Below are 18227 nucleotides of genomic sequence, written 5' to 3'. Positions count from 1 at the left end.
CAAAATTATGAAAAATACACATTGGAAGACTGAAACCTAAAACAGTATTTTTATTTATTTATTTATTTATTTTACGTAGGAATTAGCGTTCAAGTAGTCTGTGATGGTCCAGAGAGGGTTTACCCCCTGCCATTTTTTTTCTTATCATGTTCTATGTTGTAACGTTAGAATCTAAACAGTTTAAGAAAGCCTAATAAGGACTGAAAATTCTTTCTGCTGAAAGAGGATTACAACCAAATGATTGACATTTGTTAAGTTTTATCTTTGTATTTTATACCCTAATAGTCTGCAATATGGGTTAGAAAGATCCAGTTTTCTGACTTCTATCTCAAATAGTGATCTATAGTTTTATTAAACAATATAAAACAAGTAATTGCCATTTTGAATTGAAAACTTGCTTGCTTATTTTTCATTAAGGAGCATAACACGTATGTTGTTCTTTTTGTTCACAGTTAGTAATTTCTGTTAATCTCATAAACAATGTATGGGAGTCTAGTCATTTTCAGCAAACTGGGAAGACATGAAGAGTGGTAAATGCTTGGGGGTTTTGCACAAGTGCCTCATATGATACCTTCTATTCTCAGCATAGGTTAAAATTAGAACTAGACTGACATTGCATTGGAGCCTGTGTGAGAGTTCCAAATGTTTTTGGTAGTACAGACAAGATTTGTAACTTATCTATTCTCTTGTGCAGAAAGCAATGAGTCATGGAAAATCTCTGAAAGCACCACATCTTTGAGGTAAGTTGTTCTTAACCTTGTTCACATGATTGGAGGTGAAGTTTTGGGGAGATCAGATTACATGTGAGGAACTTCGGGTGGTTTTACAGCCAAGCTTGTGAATTCCCATCTGAATTGTCAGTGACGATGTGATTATTCTGTTTGTGGTCCATTTTTTGGTCAGGAAAATGAAACACATAAGAACTAAAAGCTTTTGATAATCCTGTTATGTAATTAAACATCCTAGAGAACAGAATTGTATACCTAGAGCCTCTTTGATATTTCATGGTTTTAAGGCAATGCCTATTGACTTGTCTGTTTTCCACTACAAACAAGAGTTGCCGAGTGTAAGATTGCAATAAAAATAGGTATTGACTGTATAGTCTGATACTGGGTTTAGTATGCATGAACAAATACGTCTTTTGAGACTGGAACCCTAATGTCTCTTTTCTGCACGACACACTTAAAGATTTCTAGTTTTCAACCTGAAAATGCAAATAGTTCAGAAAATCAGGTATGATGGATCAGGTAAATTGCTTAATCCCAGTAGAAATCTAGCCTTGAAGAATATGGCAACTTAAATTGAAACTACTAATCGGAGCAAAAAGCCTCATACAGTGTTTTAGTCACTAGTGTTGCATAATTGCATGAGGAACAGGAAAGGTAATTTCTATGAGGACCACTGAAAGAGAGGTTAATCTTTAAAAATACAGCACCTAAATGTGATTAAGTTTATGCAGTAGAGAGAAAAAGGAAAGAATCCTCTCTTTTAAATGGAAAAAGGGATTGAATTCCTAAAAAGGGATTGAATTCCTAATTGAGTACCATTGTGCCACATTGTTGGACACTGCTTGCATCACCTGTCAAATCCTGCCAATTTTCCTTAACAGAGCAGTTAAGAATCCTCAAAATGAAAGTTTTGGACCAGATTCTTCTTTATTCAAGCTTTATAATATGTTTGTATGCTGTCTTTATAAGAGAAAGTAATCCTGACAATTTAAAATTATTATTATTTGTCTGGTTATACCTTTTTGATTAATTGATTTCAGTATAATCAGGCTTTACGAATAACTATGGTAGCAAAAGACATTGTAAACCTGAAGCAGAATGATTGTGTTTGAACACAGAAATGTTCACTAAACGACTGTAGTCTATCCATGCAATGTAAAATTACAATAGAGTAAACATGATGGTAAAGAATGTTCTTAAAGACAGACCTGCTGCCATTATTGTAAGGAAATATTTGCATGAAAAGACTTGACATTCTTGACAAGTCTTGACAAAAAGACTTCCATTATATCTACCTACTTGTTAGGAAGAAAGTTTTCCTCGCTTTTTCAGTTTGAATGGATATGTAAACATTTTTGTTACTTTGCCCCTGCAAATATTATTAAAAAGTTGAAGTAGAGCAATCAGATTGCCTGCATTCAGAGTACAGGTATGTATACCGCTACTTGTACAAAGTTCAACCCTCCAAGCTCTCCTTGATACGATTATCACTGCTTCAGTTTACTTCTAGAAACAAACAAACAAAAAACTTTCCCCAAATCATGACAATATTGACGATATTTTTCAGAGGGATCCACCTATTGGGATGATTGGGTATCCTACTTGGCTGCTCTTCAGAAAATTATGTATTAATTATCTCTCTAAGGAAAAGATGACTTCTAAACGTTAGCCCTATCTATTTATAAATTGGGATCCTGAGACTCAGGAGGGCCACAAGAAGATTGAGGGAGAGGTGTGAAGAACTTAAAAAGCATTAAAAGGTAATGTATTACTAACTCTAAAATACGAGATTATATATGAGGATATGTGAGAAACTATTAAGAAAATTAAGCATGCTAATTTAAGAGCTGGCTGGATGGCCGGGCCCAGAGAGTTGTGGTGAATGGAGTCAAATCCAGTTGGAGGCTGGTCACTAGTGGAGTCCCCCAGGGCTCGGTACTGGGGCCAGTCCTCTTTAACATCTTCATCGATGATCTGGACGAGGGAATCGAGTGCACCCTCAGTAAGTTTGCAGACGACACCAAGTTAGGTGCGAGTGTCGATCTGCTCGAGGGTAGGAAGGCTCTGCAGGAGGATCTGGATAGGCCGGACCGATGGGCTGAGGCCAATTGTATGAAGTTCAACAAGGCCAAGTGCCGGGTCCTGCACCTGGGGCACAACAACCCCAAGCAGAGCTACAGGCTGGGAGATGTGTGGTCAGAAAGCTGCCTGGCAGAGAAGGACCTGGGAGTAGTGGTTGACAGTTGGCTGAATATGAGCCAGCAGTGTGCTCAGGTGGCCAAGAAGGCCAGCAGCATCCTGGCTCGCATTAGAAACAGCGTGGCCAGCGGGTCCAGGGAAGTGATCGTCCCCCTGTACTCGGCTCTGGTGAGGCCGCACCTCGAGTACTGCGTTCAATTTTGGGCTCCTCGCTACAAGAAGGACATGGAGGTGCTGGAGCAAGTCCAGAGAAGGGCTACGAAGCTGGTGAAGGGTCTGGAGAACAAGTCTTACGAGGAGCGGCTGAGGGAGCTGGGACTGTTTAGCCTGGAGAAGAGGAGGCTCAGGGGTGACCTTATTGCACTCTACAAGTACCTGAAAGGAGGCTGTGGTGAGGTGGGGGTTGGTCTATTCTCCCACGTGCCTGGGGACAGGACGAGGGGGAATGGGCTAAAGTTGCGCCAGGGGAGGTTTAGGTTGGATATTAGGAAGAACTTCTTTACTGAACGGGTTGTTAGTCACTGGAATAGGCTGCCCAGGGAAGTGGTTGAGTCACCATCCCTGGAGGTCTTTAAAAGACGTTTAGATGTAGAGCTTAGGGATATGGTTTAGTGGAGGACTTGTTAGCGTTAGGTCAGACTCGGTGATCTTGGAGGTCTCTTCCAACCTAGACTATTCTGTGATTCTGTGATTCCCTCCTGGGAAAGGAATGAGTGTTTATATCTGCATTTAATAATTATGGTTGTTCTTATTCTACAATTGTAAGATGTAAGAAACTGAATGAAGTAGTTCTTCACTGATGAAGAAGGCAGAAGAGATTGCAAAAACATACCTCACAGGGGTACCTTTTGGGGGAAAAAAAAAGTTCAAAATGGTGCTTTCAACAGTTAGTATTTACCTTGATTCACAAACTGAAGGTTTAAATTCCTTATGCTAATTTATTTGTTGTCATTATTTATTGTAGTTATAAACATCTTTGAATGATACTTCTACTGAGGTTTTAATGATCTCCAATGGTAAATTCCCCAGGTCATTGTACAATGATTTTGTTGAAAACTGATTTATGAAACTGATCAACTTTTTCTACTATAAAATTTAACTAGGTACAATTATTTTGTAGAGAGAAAGCAATTGGTAAAATCTGTCAGGTTAAATACATTAACTATGCTTAATGATGTAATTGAGGAGGTATGGCAATAATTCAGTTTTCATGTCACTGTTCCCATCTGGTAGCTGTTACATACGTTGATGCATTGAGGTTGAAATTACAGTCAGATTCCCGTGGCTGAACCTGAACGTGTCAGAATCATGACTGAAACTGCAGTTTGCATTGGATCATTCACTGCTGTGAAGACACTTTGGGAAGTAAGAATACACAAGATAAATGAAGAATTACGGAAAGAGAAGGAATTCAGACAGAGGTCTGCAGGAAGGTAGGTAGATTGCAGATGGCTTGTAAAAAAAAAAAAACAAAACTGAACCATAATGTACGCTGCAGTAGACTGTAACTAGTCTTTTCAAACTCATCCAGTCCAATTCTTTAGCCCTTACTCCAGCAGAATTTCCACTAGTTCAAATCTGGCAACATGTTCATCAAGCAAAGAATTGTGTTCTAAGATAAAAATATTAGCATATACTAAGTACAGATGTTAAAATTCTCTCCTGTATGGATTACTCTAACCAGTGGAGTAATTTAATTTGCTATGCTTTATTCCCAATGCAGGAATTAACAGGGTCACTTAGTTTTCTATGTGGCCAGCAATTTAACAAAATGTGAAGAAATTAGCGGTTTTGGAACCCTTACTTATTTGTCAAATGTGTTTTGAAATGGAATTACAAATTCAAAAGTTACTAATGAAAAATAAAAGAGAATTAGCTTAGTTCTCATAATTCTTATTAAAGTCCCCATTCAGAAACGAAGCTAAAAGAATGCTTAGCTGATCGACCTTGTCTGGTTGCACTCAGTTCAGGTTGAACTGAAGGCTTTCTGTCCCAAGAGGTTGTTTCAAAATTGGAACTGTAATTTCACGTGACTTTATATTCTTTTGCCCTGATGCAGTATGATGAAACTGAATGCAGTTTTGTTGTCCTTCTGACTGTAAAGTTGAAGAACTGTGTTGAGCTGCAAATGAATAGAATTCCTATGAATTACCCCAGACAGACATCACTTCATGTACTTCATGTTCTTGTCTTCCCTTAATTGATAGTATAACTAGCGTCCAGAGGTAATAAATATTGTCACCCAATATAGTTACTGTTTCTTTGTTGTTCCAGAAAATAGAATGGGTAGTAATTATTGCCAGTATTGAGAAACACTGAAAGAGTTTCTTTCTGTTGTAGGCTATTGCTTGTCTGGGAGGAGAGAGCCGCTTTAGCAAAGCTCAAAGAAAAAATAATTAATGAAGATGGAAGAGCAATTTTAAGGATAGAAGAAGAAGAATGGAAGGTAGTGTTAATAGGTATTAACGTTGCTTGGCCTGAATGACTGATGCATTAGAAAACTGCTATTTACATCTTTACACTCACAGCTGTACTATTTTTATTCTATGAAGCGCTCATGAGGTGCTTTGCTAATAGTGAATTGAGGTGTACTGTTGAGGAGACTGTAAAAGCAAGCTGATTTTTTTTAGTCCTGAGTATTAAGCATTAGTCTGCAAAAATACAGCCTCAAAGGCTTTCCTGCATTAGAAGAGATTTACATTGCAAATTATGAATTTAATTAGGTAACTCCTCATTTTGTTAATGTACCAAAACTACTGAAATATATCAAGGAAAAAAAAACTGTGTTTAGATGTGTGAAAAGTTTTTCTTACTGTTAATTACTTATTCTAAAAGAGAAAATGATTAAGTTAGATTCCCAGAATAGTTTATTGTTTTTAGTGTATGTGGAGAAGTGCTAACTGTAGAATCAACAACGGAATGGAATCTAACCACCTTCTAAGTGGAAGAGCTGGTAGCTTCACCAACACAGAAATGCAGATGCTGGTCTCTATGAAGTGAATGAGACCGTGCTGGGACAGGGAGAGTAACAGCCCCACCCAGAAATACTCTGGGGGGGTCCATAGGTTAGCGTAAGGAAGCTCTGTTCTTTGTTTAGAACAAATAACGTACAACCACTGCAGTTTTTCTATCCTTCCACTATTTTGCTCTCAGCTGCTGTTTCTCTTGACAGAAGGAATATAGTTTAGATCACCACTGCAGTGCAAAAAGCAATTTAGAGCAGTTTCATCTTCAGTTATAAAGCCTGAAGCTTTTCAAGTAATGACAGTAGTGCAGATACCTAAATCCTGGGAGCAAACAGTGGGCAGGTTAAAACAAGGATTAGAATGACACACATTTTTGGAACTATTTTTCTGGATCCTACAGTATAGCTCAAGAACAAGGAATACTCATTTATTATAATGATAATACAAAGTGTTAATATTTCAAATAAGCAACCACCGCCTTCTACCTAAGCCTGTATTATTGTGTATTAAGACTAATTTCTTCTGGTCTCTATTTCTTGTCTTAGACTTTACCTTCATGCATATTGAAACTACTCCATCTCCAGGAATGGCAGCTTCACAGGACTAGCTTGCAGAAAATTCCTCAGTTCATTGGAAGATTTAACAATCTTGTTGTTCTCGATCTATCCCGGAATTCAATAGAAAGTATACCTAAAGAAATTGGTGAGCTGTGCTTTCTTCTATTTTAAACTGCTTTTCTAAGAAAATTAATTTTATTCAAACATGCGATTTTTGTGCATTTTGCCTCTCTAGCATTCTAACTGGGTAGATAGAAACTATGATTTAAATTTGGCAGTGAGACAGATCTTAAAGCCATTGAGTCCCTACAAATTTTTTTAAAAAATAAGGCTGGGTAAAAAAGATATATCTTTATGAAAGCTCTCTGTTGGGGGGGGGGGGGATGGAAGAGCTTGTAAGCACAACAGTTATTAGACATGAGAAAAGTGATACTGAAAAACATGCTACAAGTTCTGAGCTCACAGCATGAGTTGCCCTTGTTTGTAAGTTTTCGGGCTTTTTTGAAGTACTCATCTCGAGTTCTGTACTAGTGTCCTGAACTTCTTGAATTTCAGTGATTTTTTTTTTCTAGTGAGAACACAAAGTGCTTGTATAAAATATTAAGATAATGAAAAACAGTTGATGTTGTATTTCAGATCTGATAAAATGTTAATGTTTGTTCTTTGTCCTTTGTGCTCTCTGCAGGCCAATTGACTAGCCTCCAAGAGCTGCTTCTCAGTTACAATAGAATAAAATCTGTTCCTAAGGAAATAAGTAATTGCATCAGCCTGGAAAGATTGGAACTGGCTGTCAACAGGAATATCTGTGATCTCCCTCCTCAGGTTTTGAGATACTGTTCTATTTTATTTTATTTTATTTTTGGTAATGTGTATTTTGAATTTGTTCAAAGCCTATTCTCATTAGAAGTTGCACTCCAAGTTTTCAGATTTGATAATCTGATTTCATAAATACTCCACAGAAACACATGACCAGTATTCTCACAGGACTAGTCAAACTGAAGACATGTGAGAAGGATATATATATACACTTGAGTAGTTGCAGGAGCCAATCTGTTTTTGTCTAGAGTACTGTAGTTGTTAAGGCATATCAGCTAATGCAACTCAAAAACCATTCTTTGTTTACAAACTCTGAAATATGTTTTAATGTATTTTAAATTTTCTTTTTTCTTAGTCATGATTGCATCACTGCTGTAATGGAACATGTATGCTAGCATTAAATCTCTTGCTTTTCAGCTAAGTGAATTAAAGAAGCTGTCACACATAGATTTGTGCATGAATCAGTTTACTACCCTGCCTTCAGCTCTTCTCAACATGCCAAATCTAGAGTGGTTAGATATGGGGGGAAATAAACTCCAGGAGCTTCCTGATGCAATTGACAGGTAAATACAGTTCAAAGATCACATCTTAGTCTGAATTCTGCTGCAGTGAAATTCTAATGGTTTAATGCTTCAAAAGATCATTTTAATGTTAACCTCACAGCAAACTTAAGGTTTATCAGCCCTAATGCATATTTGAAGAATTGGAGTAATTCATTCAATAAACAAATAATAAATGTGCTATCAGTTATTAAGTTAAATGTTCCTTGCCAATTAATTTTTTTCTTTGAGAATTTTAGTATTCTTTATGTGAGTCCTTTAAGTGGCTGAATGAATGAATCATTTATTCATGATTCTTAAGGTGAATCAATTACTTTGTATTAATGGTTAATTTCTAAATCTTGACTGATTGTGCAAATTCCTACTTTGACAGGATGGAAAATCTCCATACCTTATGGCTCCAAAGGAATGAAATAAACTCTTTGCCAGAAACCATTGGTAACATGAAAAATCTTAGTACTCTTGTTCTTAGCAACAACAAACTTAAGGATATTCCTGCTTGTATGAAGCACATGACAAATCTGAGGTAAGAAAAAGCTGCATAAATATGAAAAAAATTGCTAGCAGATAAGTTTTAAGGCCTCTCTTAAGTTGTGTATGATTTGAAGAACATAAGCTATGATAGGTGAATGGAGACTCCCAAAGGTGTGGAGAATGGAGGTCCCAAAGGTGAATGGTGACTCATAGATTTTCTCATTTCTGAAAGGCCCAGATGCTCTCTTCTAATTGGCATTATATATTGCTCCCTAAATCTAAGAGCCGGGAGGAAATGTATGTGATGAATGTGAAAAAGACAAAGTACGATGTTGGCACTGAAAAGCCAAACACTCAGAATTGAAGAAAGTATTATAGGATATTAGGAAGAACTATCCTATAAGTATCCTTATAGGATAGGGATGAAACTCTTCTGTACTAGATTAGAAAAATAAGATGAAAGAACATAAGTTGTGAATTGGTACAATTATATTATTTTGTATACTATGACAAACTTTCCTGTTGTGTTTTCACTTAATTATTTTACAGACAGAGTATTAGTCTAAATAAACTCTAATCCAGTAAGGCAATTAGTCTGTTTTCAGACCACTGAGGAGGAAGCAGCATCTGTTTAAACACACATACACAAGCTCACCTGCCCAATGTAATTTTTAGTTTGTGAAGGGGGAGATGTAGGCTTTCCCTGGGTAATGGTAGCTGTTATAGAACGTAAGAGGTTGGGCATGGAGGGACAGGTTCAGAGGTGTCATTTTCCTCAAGTAGAAAAACATCTGGCTTATGGTTCTTATTTGGCCCATTTCCTACAGTAGCTAAAATCCTGAGCACGCTGTAGCAAAAAGCCCCGAAGGTAACCATCAGAAAAATATAGTCTGGCACAGGTACATGTGGAACAGCTGAAGGAGGTGAACTGAGAACAGGGGAAGACTGGACTGGCTCTTGCCTTGCAAACTTAAGAGGACACCAGTATTTGCACCCTTGTTCTCATCCACTCATCTGTTTGTGAAAAGTAGATGAGACTGACAACAGGGAGAAGCCCAGGAGACAGAATAATTGCAACATTTTCCCCCACCACAATCAGCTCTAGTTAATGTAAGTTGTTTTCATTTAGTTTACAGAATTCCACTAATATTGGTGGTTTCAATTAACTTGTAAGATAGCATCTGGAAAAATACCCTTAATTACCTTTCATTTGTTCAAGATGTCTGATGAATCTTAATTCAGTTTCAAAAGCTTTTTCTCTAGACAAAACCTAGTGCAAGCATAACATTTTCCAATGAACTGTCAGATTTGTCAACTTCAGAGACAATCCACTGGAGCTAGAGATCACACTCCCTCCATGTGAGAATACAGAAGAGGAGGAGCAACAGGAAATGTACGGCATTGAATTTATGCACTTGTATATTCAGGAATCACTGAAGAATACAGGTATGGTTTCTTTTCAAATTCCAGTCCCTCTGGAATAGAGTGACAAAGGGAAGGATAAACTAGATAAAAGAAAACTAGAGTATGTATATGAAACCTGTGAAGAAACTCAAAATTTTCCAGAGTCTGAAAACATTTTTACTGAGGGCAGGGACACTTCTAACAGAAACTGAAACAGTAGGTCTTCCCAAGTAAAGCATATATCCTAGCAGGAACATACTGGAACCATGGAACATGGTTCATGGAACGCTGGAATGCATGTGCTTGAGTTATCTACAGTCTAGAGAAGTGGAAGTTGATGACTGTTGTAGCTGCAATTTAATCAGGGTTAACTAGTATGAACTAGTATGGGGCTTCTGGCACTCTGTCCTACAAAGCTCAACTTTCACTAGTTTTGGATGTTGTCCAGGTGGGGACTAGCATATAAGTATGTAAGGGAGAGATGCAGCATTTTTTAGCAATGAAGTACCAACACCTCATTTTTTTCCTCTAAACCACTCTACTGCCTCTCCCTGACATACATGTAAACAAAGCTCCATACTACTTCCAAATTGCTATGACAGAAAAAGAAACCAAAAAAAAAAGGTGCCCACTGGTGGTAATATCTAAAGCAACAGATTGTATTTCTCTTTGTGCTTGAAGGTCACAGTGAAAGACCAAAAAAAACACTTTTGAACAGATGTACAGGTGGCAGCTCTTAATTGCAAAGAACTTAATTGAAGATGTTCTACATGAAGGATTAAAAAAAATGAAATGCTCTTTGGAACTCTAAGCCAGCTTTTTTGAAAATCAGTATTTCCTAAATGAATATTCAAATTATCAAAAATACATCAAGACAGATTAAAAATTAATTTTACTCCTTAATGAATTCCAGTATCAGCACGAGCTGATGAAACAAGTACTTAAGCTTACTTAAAATACAAAGCTATCCTGAACTTCAAACTGAAAACAAACTGCGTTCATTTCTTATTTTATTTTAACCCATTGTCTTTCAGGAAAGTTGGAGAGTTGCACTTCTGGTCCTTCTCCCATCCTAACCGCTAATGATTAAAGAACATAACTGAGTAGAAGAGAATATTGAATATACTTCTTCCTAACAACCAGTTTCAAGTATTGTTAGGGATTTTCTTTTCCAGTAATGAGAACTGGTTTGTGTATTTTTAATTCCAAGTGAAACTGGGAACTGAAAAGTTGTTTCCTGAGTAGAGGAAAGACTAGAACTTTTTTTTTGTAAGCACTGAATCTGCTTTTTAAGTGATCTAGATAAACTTTAGTTTGTCCTCTACCAATTCCAAATCTCTATTCTGTCATGTAGCTGGCTCTGGGACAGCTGTCAACAGGACGTTCTCCAAGGATATAGCAGACTCTGTGTAATACTGTAGTGTAGCCCTGTATCCTCGTTGTTGTAAATATTTGATTCGTCCATGATCAATCAGCAGTTTACAGAGGGCACCAATCTCCTTTCGCTCTTCAACTGGTAGCCTAGTTTCACAAACAGGAGAAGAAAAAAAACAGCATGTGTTAGGAGAATAATTTTAATTAACATTAGCAGTTAAGCTTAGAAAAACTACTGAAGTTACTATATAAGTTCATTTCAACTCAGATAAACATCTCATTTAAATATTTTAAAACTTATATTTGTGAAAACCGTATTTTTTAAGTAGAATGTTTTTGAGTAATTAGAAGTATTCCTGTAAAACAGGTCATGTTGAGGACCCATAACAATTTCATGTTCTACCATACATAATTTTGCTTTTTTGCTGGAGTCTATATTCTAAAAAAAAATCACATACCCTTGTAGAGTGTCAAAACCGCTCTCAGGTTTGCTGTATGGTTGGTCATGTTCCTCTGTGTTAGTGTGATCTTCACTTTCTTCATTAGTAGAGGTTATGGTTTCTCGCATGCCACAAGTGGCCCAGCTACTCATTCTCTGAAAATAATGAAATTCTACTGGTCCAAGTCCTACTGATTTGAAGAACTCTCTGCCTACATAGTGCGTCCAGTCACATTTGTGATGGCAACACAGTGCAATAACAATTCCAGCTACAGGCTTAAAGTCATCTTTGTTCCTTTCGTTATCAGCTGAACTCTTAGCAGCCACTTCTGTCTTATCATTCTTAGGACGTTTTGCTGCAGGCTCTTCATTTTCTCCTTCACAGCAAATTGCATAGCTTTCTATCAAACATCTCAAAGCAAGATCTGGAAAAAAAACATATACTGAAAATAACAGCAATGACCACCCTGCCTTTATTTGTATAAGCTGTATCGCAGCTGGGAATGTACTTCCCCAAAGAACAGAAGTATGTATCACAAGCCAAGCAACAACAACTTTCAGAATATTGAAAAATTAGAAGCATAGTTTGAAAACATAAAACCTAAAGTGCTAAATTAATATTATGAGACCTCTAGAGCTCCTCAAGGCTTATTCTCGAGTTCTCTTCTTTTTCTACCCAAGTCAAGTTGAAGTATTTTGATTAATCAAGTGGTATATTGAAGGAGGATCTCTTCCCTGTAAAACATATCACTATTTGCTCTAGAAGTTTAATACCTAGGATATGCTAATATGTTTCTTAATGTTTATGTATACTTTTTAATATGTATACTTCTTAAATGTTTAACTGTGTCATCTTGAACAAGCATTAGAGTTGTCTTTCTCTAGTTAGTAGGCATGTAGTATTAAGAAAAGTATTAGTCGAAACTTATGAGGACAGAAAAAAACTTGTTTGTTTGGGATATGTACTCAGACAGAGCCAATGCAACTCTAGAAAGAAAAATATTACCTGTGGCAGCCCCACACAAATGTTTCCCAATTCCTACCACAGGTAGTCTTTTCTTCTCCAAAATAGGCACCTTATCTGGAAAAAAAAACAAAACACAACCTAAATTAGTGTAGGGGGCATTACTTTTTTTGTTAACACAACTTCAGCACACTTAAAGAACACAAGAACAAATAAATATTTGACACTAAAAATAAGGTGGTCTGCACAGACGGTTACTATTAAAAGGATTTTTTCCTAAGATGAAGGGAAGCAGATGTTGTGGTTGAGAAGCATAGTGCTATTGTTGAACAACTCAGCTTTGTACAATGGATTCTAATGCTGTGATAAAGCAACACAGTTTTGTTTCTGAGCAGCAATAAAATGTATCAGTGAAGTGATTCCCAGAGAACTCTGGAATTATCTGTGGCCCAGAGAAAAGCTTCAGTTAAACAGTAATATAAATACTCTGCTTTTTATTAAAATGCAGTATTAGAAATAAAGGATTTTACATTTCTACTAGAATAATTATTATTAGAATAATAATTATAATAACCAGCCTTTCCATACTGACTATTAAATGTAAGCATGACATTAATGCATCTCCTTAAGGTAGCTGTTAATACATAATCTACAGTATTGAATTGCATATAAATGATATACATAATGTGCTTCCTTCTGTACAGCCAAAGCTGTATAATCTTGTAACTTCCAAAAAATCAAGTGTTTTGTCATTTTTCATCTACAACATTGTCCCATAAATGCATAAAAAGCAGAAATTTTAAATCCATTTAATAATTAAGATATATATACACACACACACCATTAACATGTCTAGGTAACCAGTAAGAATCTTCAGAACTAGATACATTTAAATATACTACATACAAATTGACTTAATAGCCAGAATTAAAACCTTTAATTCTGAAATAAAGGCTTAATTTTAAGTCAAGAAGACACCTACTTACTTAAACATAAGTGCTGAATATCAACTTGAAGCCTTTCAAATACAGAATCTCTCTTTTTATGTTTTCCATCCACCTGTGTAAATAAAACCGAATCATTAGATAGGGCTAGCCATTAATAATTATGGTTTTGCTGCAGCTACTAGTGCCCAACTTTTTTGCTTTCAAGTCAACATCTGCACCTTTCCAACATAAAACACCAAGATTTTTTTCTAATAAATACACTATTGACAAAGTACAGAACAGAGGAACACTTCCAAAACTTCTAACATTCAATAGAATAGCTTGGGTTGGAAGGGATCTCAAAGATCATCTAGTTCCAACCCCCCTGCCATAGGCAGGCATGTCACCCACTAGATCAGGTTGCTCAGGGCCTCATCTAACCTGGTCTTGAACACCTCCAGGGATGGGGCATCCACAAACTCTCTGGGCAACCTGCTCCAGTTCCTCACCACCTTCTAAGTGAAGAATTTCCTTGTAATTTCTAATCTACATCTCCCCTCTTTTAGTTTAAAACCATTACCCCTTGTCCTGTCATTATCTGACTGAGCAAGGAGTCACTCTCTATCTTTTTTACGTCTCCTTTAACAACTGAAAAGCTGCAACGAGGTTCCCCCTGGAGACTTCTCTTCTTTAGGTTTTATGTTATTTTGAAGATAAAAAGCAAATGCTAACAACTTCAATAACAACAGCTTAAAAATTATACTTTGCTGATGTGGCAGTATCCTCCTTTACCTTGAATCTTGTAGTTGCCCTTTCCACAAGCAAAAATTGAATATCTTCGACATCCTGTAAGGCAACGTCAACCCAATGAGACAGCTTTCCTCGCCCAGCTCCAAACTCAATAAAACATCTTCCTGGACCAAGCAAATGTAATTTTTCCATGTTACCTAAAATGGAAGCCTACAAACATAAGATTATTTATGAACCAAGCAAATACACACGTGTATGGCAATGCCTAACAGAAAATTATTATTTCATCAAACTGCAGAAAACTTTTTCAAGTCCTCCCTTCCATGACATACTAGGGAAAGGATCTTGGGTATACAGAGGAAAAGAGTTAAAAAATCTGGCTAATCAGCATCACCTGACTCACAGAACTCCACCTAGAAGCCGTTGGAATAGACTTTTGGGATCAGGTATGCATTAAGATAGTGTTCTTTGCTGATTCTCAAAATAGCCATCCAAAATATGGGTACTACGCTGGACTGCTATGAAGCATCAGTACCCACAGAGCCCTCTCTATGTCTGTGTCATTATGTGTTTTGTAATACATAGGAAAGAAAAGTAGAGCACAGGAAGAAAGTACAGAAAAAAAGATGTTTCTCACTTTCTTTTCCTTCCTCAAAGTTTCTACTTTGCTATAGTATGCAATCCATCTTCCTTAAAATTCCTATATATATTTAATATACACTAAAAAGGCAGAAAGTAAACTCAGACTAATTCTTTTTATGTTACTACACAACTGGAAAGTCAGCTTTTATTGAAAAAGTAAGAAATTCCTTTTACACTTAGCACTACAGTAGTGTACTTATTGTAGCTCAAGTTTATTTTGAAGTCAATAGAAAATAAGAATATATAAATGAAAACTCAGGAGAACCTCACAGTGTACATTATTTTAGGATCCTAATAAATGTTTGTTACTAACGCTTACCAAAGCAGCTATTTTTAGGTTTAATGTAGATATATTAGTATTTGAAAAGCATAGAACTATATAAAGCATATCAGATTTCCTCTATATGAAGTGACTAGCACTATGCATGTTCAGTCATTGCATTTACAGCTGGAGAATTCCACATTTTTGAAGACAACTACAGCTATTAGTAAAGCAGTGACCGTACCTGTTGTTTCAGATGTTTAAAAGCAGATTCCCCATTCTTTGGGTCATTTAAGGCTTCATGTAAAGCCTTGTGAGACAGTATTTGTTCCTTAAGGTCAAGTTCCAGACCTGCATACAAATGCAAAACTTTTCAGTATAGGTGTCAAGAGTTTGTTTTTGTAACACATGTTTAAAATACTCAAACATGAGCTCAATTTGTGGCATTAACAAAACAGTCTGTTGAGAGCCTAAGTCCATCATCACAGCTTCGTAACAGAAATATAGTTACCTATAGTGATATTTGAGTGGAAAACAACAAAAAGAAAGCACAAAAGGAGGGAAAATGAGCTATATGAACAGCAACAAAATTCAGTATTTTATCATTCAATCTATTTTGCTAATTAAAATTTAGTTATTAGAGGATTGTCTACACCTTAACGATAATTACTTCAGATGTGTTCTAGTGTCAAATACATCTCACTTTTTCATAAATACTTAATGACAAACATAACAAGGAAATAATTAATTCAATTCAAAATGCCTTATAGTATTAAGTGAGCTCACCATTACTTGCTTTTTTCAACTTGATAATTAAATTCTCTAGCTCTTCTTTGGATAGGGAAGAGAGAGTTACCTTTTTAAAGGAAAAAAAAAAGACCTTTTTATTTTTACTAGTTCTTAGTCGTAGCATGTTACATAGGGAACAAGCTTTGGAATGAGTAAGTGTACTCACTTGTTTTTCTGGTATTTCTGCTACATCTTTTAAACCTGCATTAATATCTTGAACAAAGTAGACCTTCAAAAAGCAAGAGAGAAGCATTCTGTTTACTACCATGATTTTCCTGAATTCTGATCCTGAATACCCAGCAGAAGTTACTGTTCTGGCATATTTTGACAAGACTGAATGTATTCATATGAATTAAGCTGTTAATGCTTACTAGACAGGTAACAGTGACAACTGTAATATTTCCTACGTGCAGCACTGATAAGGCAGAAACGTAGAGGATAAAGAAGCCGTCTTTGTTTTCTTGGAAAAGCTGTTGAGACATACCTGATTCCTTCCTTCAGCACTGACTGCAACTGCCAGCCTTGCTTTCCATAATTCACTGCTAAATTGAGTGAAGCTGGCAGATACTTAAGTTAGCAGATTGCCAGAGGTAGGAAAGCATCTACAGCTCTCTGCCAGTTGTGCTTTTCCAGGACAATCTCTCATTAAGCCTCTAAAATAAATGATTTTGTGGCATTGTGAGAGCTTGTTCTTAGAGAACATCTGAGAAAGTTCCATCTAGCATTTTCATTCATAACTAAGAGAACTGAAAAGTTATACTGAACTAGAGTGAAAGGAGATATAGTAGACAAGGAGCATGGAACGTGAATTCCGTTTCAGCTGAACAAGTATTCAGTTTCCACACTGTGCTTATGGTAGTGCTTGCTGAGACTGCAATTTTCTTCTTCACAGCTACAGTCACCACAGTAAATTCTGTGCAAAGCTGTAATGTTTAGGGCCTTAAAGCTGAAACGAAGTAATGTTGAATTTTACACAGTACTTACTGGCTTTGGCTTCTCTCTTGAATTGCATTTTTTCAAGTGTTTTTGTAGCTGGTCTTCATATACAGTGCTAAAATCCAAACAGAAGAGTAATACCCTTTATAATGAGAACTTTGATTTTTTTAAAAATGGAAAAGTATTTACATATACTTACTGTTTTGGATCAAGAGGACATGGAATTCTTTTCCTGTCATTTTCTTTCTAGTTATAAGGAAAAGGTTTAAACAACACTTCAGTATGCATTTGGTATTTCCAATTTAGAAAAGCTGTTGAGCAACGTTTGAGTGTTTTAAAACACCTATTCTGAGGTAGCTGGGTTAACTGGAGTGGAGGAAGCCGGTAAAGACTTGAATATTTAAATGAAATATCCTCTAAACCTTTAACTAAATGGCAGTGTTACCGCTGAGCTGATGGCCGTAGCACACCAAGGCTCAAAGAACGGCCCTGTCCATGCAGCGGGGCCACCACAGACGGAGGCGGCGGCTCCAGGCTCGCCGCGGTGCAGCAGCGGCTGCTTCTGCCCCCCAACCGCTCCCGGGACACCGCAGCCCCCAGGGCCCGCCGTTCCCGGTACCTCCTGGTGCCCGTGCTCCCCGCAAAAGCGCTTCCCGAGAGCCGGGACCATCCTGCAGAAGCGCTTCTTCCTCGCCACGAAGTAGGCGCACCGGCCCGGCTCCGGCGCCGCCATCTCGTTCCCAGCGCCCCCTGCGCTCGCTGCCCGGGCGCCATCTTGAGGCTCCTCCTCCGCGGGCGCCGAGCGGCAAAGTCAAAGCGCAAAATGGCGGCCGAGGGGCTGTTCAACCGGCCGCTGTGCGTGCGAGTGAGGGGCCCGGGCTGCCAGGAGAGGTGAGCGACGGCACTGCGGGCTCTAATGTGGTCTCGTCTCCAGCTGTAGGGAAGCTTTGTTGTCCCTTTCAAGAGAAAGGCTCCCGAACGACGCGTTTTTATGCTCTTTGCTTCCTGCGCTGTATCTGAGCGGCTGTCGGGTGTGTGGCGGTGTGGCTTTGGGGCTGCGGCGCCTACCGGGGAGAAGACACAGAGGGGCAGTGATAACAGAGGGAAAACGGTTACAGAAAGGACGGGGGAGTGGGGACGTGGCTTCCCTGCAGGATGCGTGGGGCTGGAATTTGTGCCTTGGCGTCGTGGGGCTGATGCCGGCTGCTGTTTGCGTGCGTCTCCCGGGCAGCTGCGGTTGCTGCGGGCCCGCCCTCACCTGGCGGCGCCGCGCTCCGCAGCTACCCTTAGCGCGGCCTCCGGGAGGCCTTTAGCTCTCTCGTTACTGTCCCAGCTTCGCTCGGCCCGGCTGGGCCGTGCCGGGGGGGTTCTGCCGAGGCCTCAGCCCCTTCGGCCGCTTCCCGTGCGATCGGCCGGGGGCTGCCGCGCCGCGCCCCTCAGG

General features: G+C 38.1%; 3 protein-coding genes across 6 annotated transcripts in view; 2 read left to right on the top strand and 1 right to left on the bottom strand.

Annotated features, from left to right (window-relative positions):
• Positions 1-71: 71 nt before the first annotated feature.
• LRRC39 (leucine rich repeat containing 39) lies at positions 72-10958 on the top strand. Of its 2 annotated transcripts, XM_035333203.1 has the most exons (10): positions 72-740; positions 2374-2488; positions 4161-4360; positions 5268-5373; positions 6439-6595; positions 7136-7272; positions 7684-7829; positions 8200-8352; positions 9607-9746; positions 10739-10958. In XM_035333203.1, exons 3-10 carry the CDS (start codon positions 4236-4238, stop codon positions 10792-10794), a joined length of 1020 nt encoding a protein of 339 aa, XP_035189094.1. In that variant the 5' UTR covers positions 72-740; positions 2374-2488; positions 4161-4235; the 3' UTR covers positions 10795-10958. The 2 variants fall into 2 exon arrangements, 1 of the variants encoding a protein (XP_035189094.1); XR_004752845.1 differs by lacking the exons at positions 9607-9746; positions 10739-10958 and adding an exon at positions 8487-8684 and having other exon boundaries at positions 74-740; positions 8200-8451.
• On the bottom strand, positions 10877-17549 carry TRMT13 (tRNA methyltransferase 13 homolog). Of its 2 annotated transcripts, none has more exons than XM_035333199.1 (11): positions 17406-17549; positions 16986-17032; positions 16835-16901; positions 16017-16079; positions 15848-15917; positions 15306-15412; positions 14200-14367; positions 13468-13540; positions 12524-12598; positions 11537-11942; positions 10877-11225 (listed from the first exon to the last, which is right to left on the bottom strand). In XM_035333199.1, exons 1-11 carry the CDS (start codon positions 17517-17519, stop codon positions 11051-11053), a joined length of 1365 nt encoding a protein of 454 aa, XP_035189090.1. In that variant the 5' UTR covers positions 17520-17549; the 3' UTR covers positions 10877-11050. The 2 variants fall into 2 exon arrangements, with proteins under 2 accessions (XP_035189090.1, XP_035189092.1); XM_035333201.1 differs by having other exon boundaries at positions 10965-11225; positions 14200-14253.
• SASS6 (SAS-6 centriolar assembly protein) overlaps positions 17466-18227 on the top strand; it is a 13489-nt gene continuing 12727 nt past the window's right edge. Inside the window, exon 1 of one of the 2 annotated variants that reach the window (XM_035333188.1) lies at positions 17466-17677. In XM_035333188.1, coding sequence (XP_035189079.1) covers positions 17610-17677 — 68 coding nt within the window. In that variant the 5' untranslated portion in view covers positions 17466-17609. The remainder of the gene's footprint in view (positions 17678-18227) is intronic. The other variant, XM_035333189.1, reaches the window with a different exon arrangement.

The sequence above is a fragment of the Oxyura jamaicensis genome, chromosome 8 (assembly GCF_011077185.1).
Source record: "Oxyura jamaicensis isolate SHBP4307 breed ruddy duck chromosome 8, BPBGC_Ojam_1.0, whole genome shotgun sequence".
Taxonomy (NCBI): Eukaryota; Metazoa; Chordata; class Aves; order Anseriformes; family Anatidae; genus Oxyura; species Oxyura jamaicensis.
The sequence above is the reverse complement of the archived record's forward strand: the minus strand, read 5'-3'. Positions and strand labels throughout refer to the sequence as shown.

Coding starts and splice junctions, on each gene's coding strand:
- LRRC39 (XM_035333203.1), top strand. CDS start 4,236: ATGACTGAAACTGCAGTTTGCATTGGATCATTCACTGCTGTGAAGACA. Junction 4,361..5,267: donor AGACAGAGGTCTGCAGGAAG/GTAGGTAGATTG, acceptor TTTCTGTTGTAG/GCTATTGCTTGTCTGGGAGG. Junction 5,374..6,438: donor TAGAAGAAGAAGAATGGAAG/GTAGTGTTAATA, acceptor TTCTTGTCTTAG/ACTTTACCTTCATGCATATT.
- TRMT13 (XM_035333199.1), bottom strand. CDS start 17,519: ATGGCGGCGCCGGAGCCGGGCCGGTGCGCCTACTTCGTGGCGAGGAAG. Junction 16,902..16,985: donor TGTCCTCTTGATCCAAAACA/GTAAGTATATGT, acceptor TTTGGATTTTAG/CACTGTATATGAAGACCAGC. Junction 13,541..14,199: donor GGGCAACTACAAGATTCAAG/GTAAAGGAGGAT, acceptor TTATTTACACAG/GTGGATGGAAAACATAAAAA.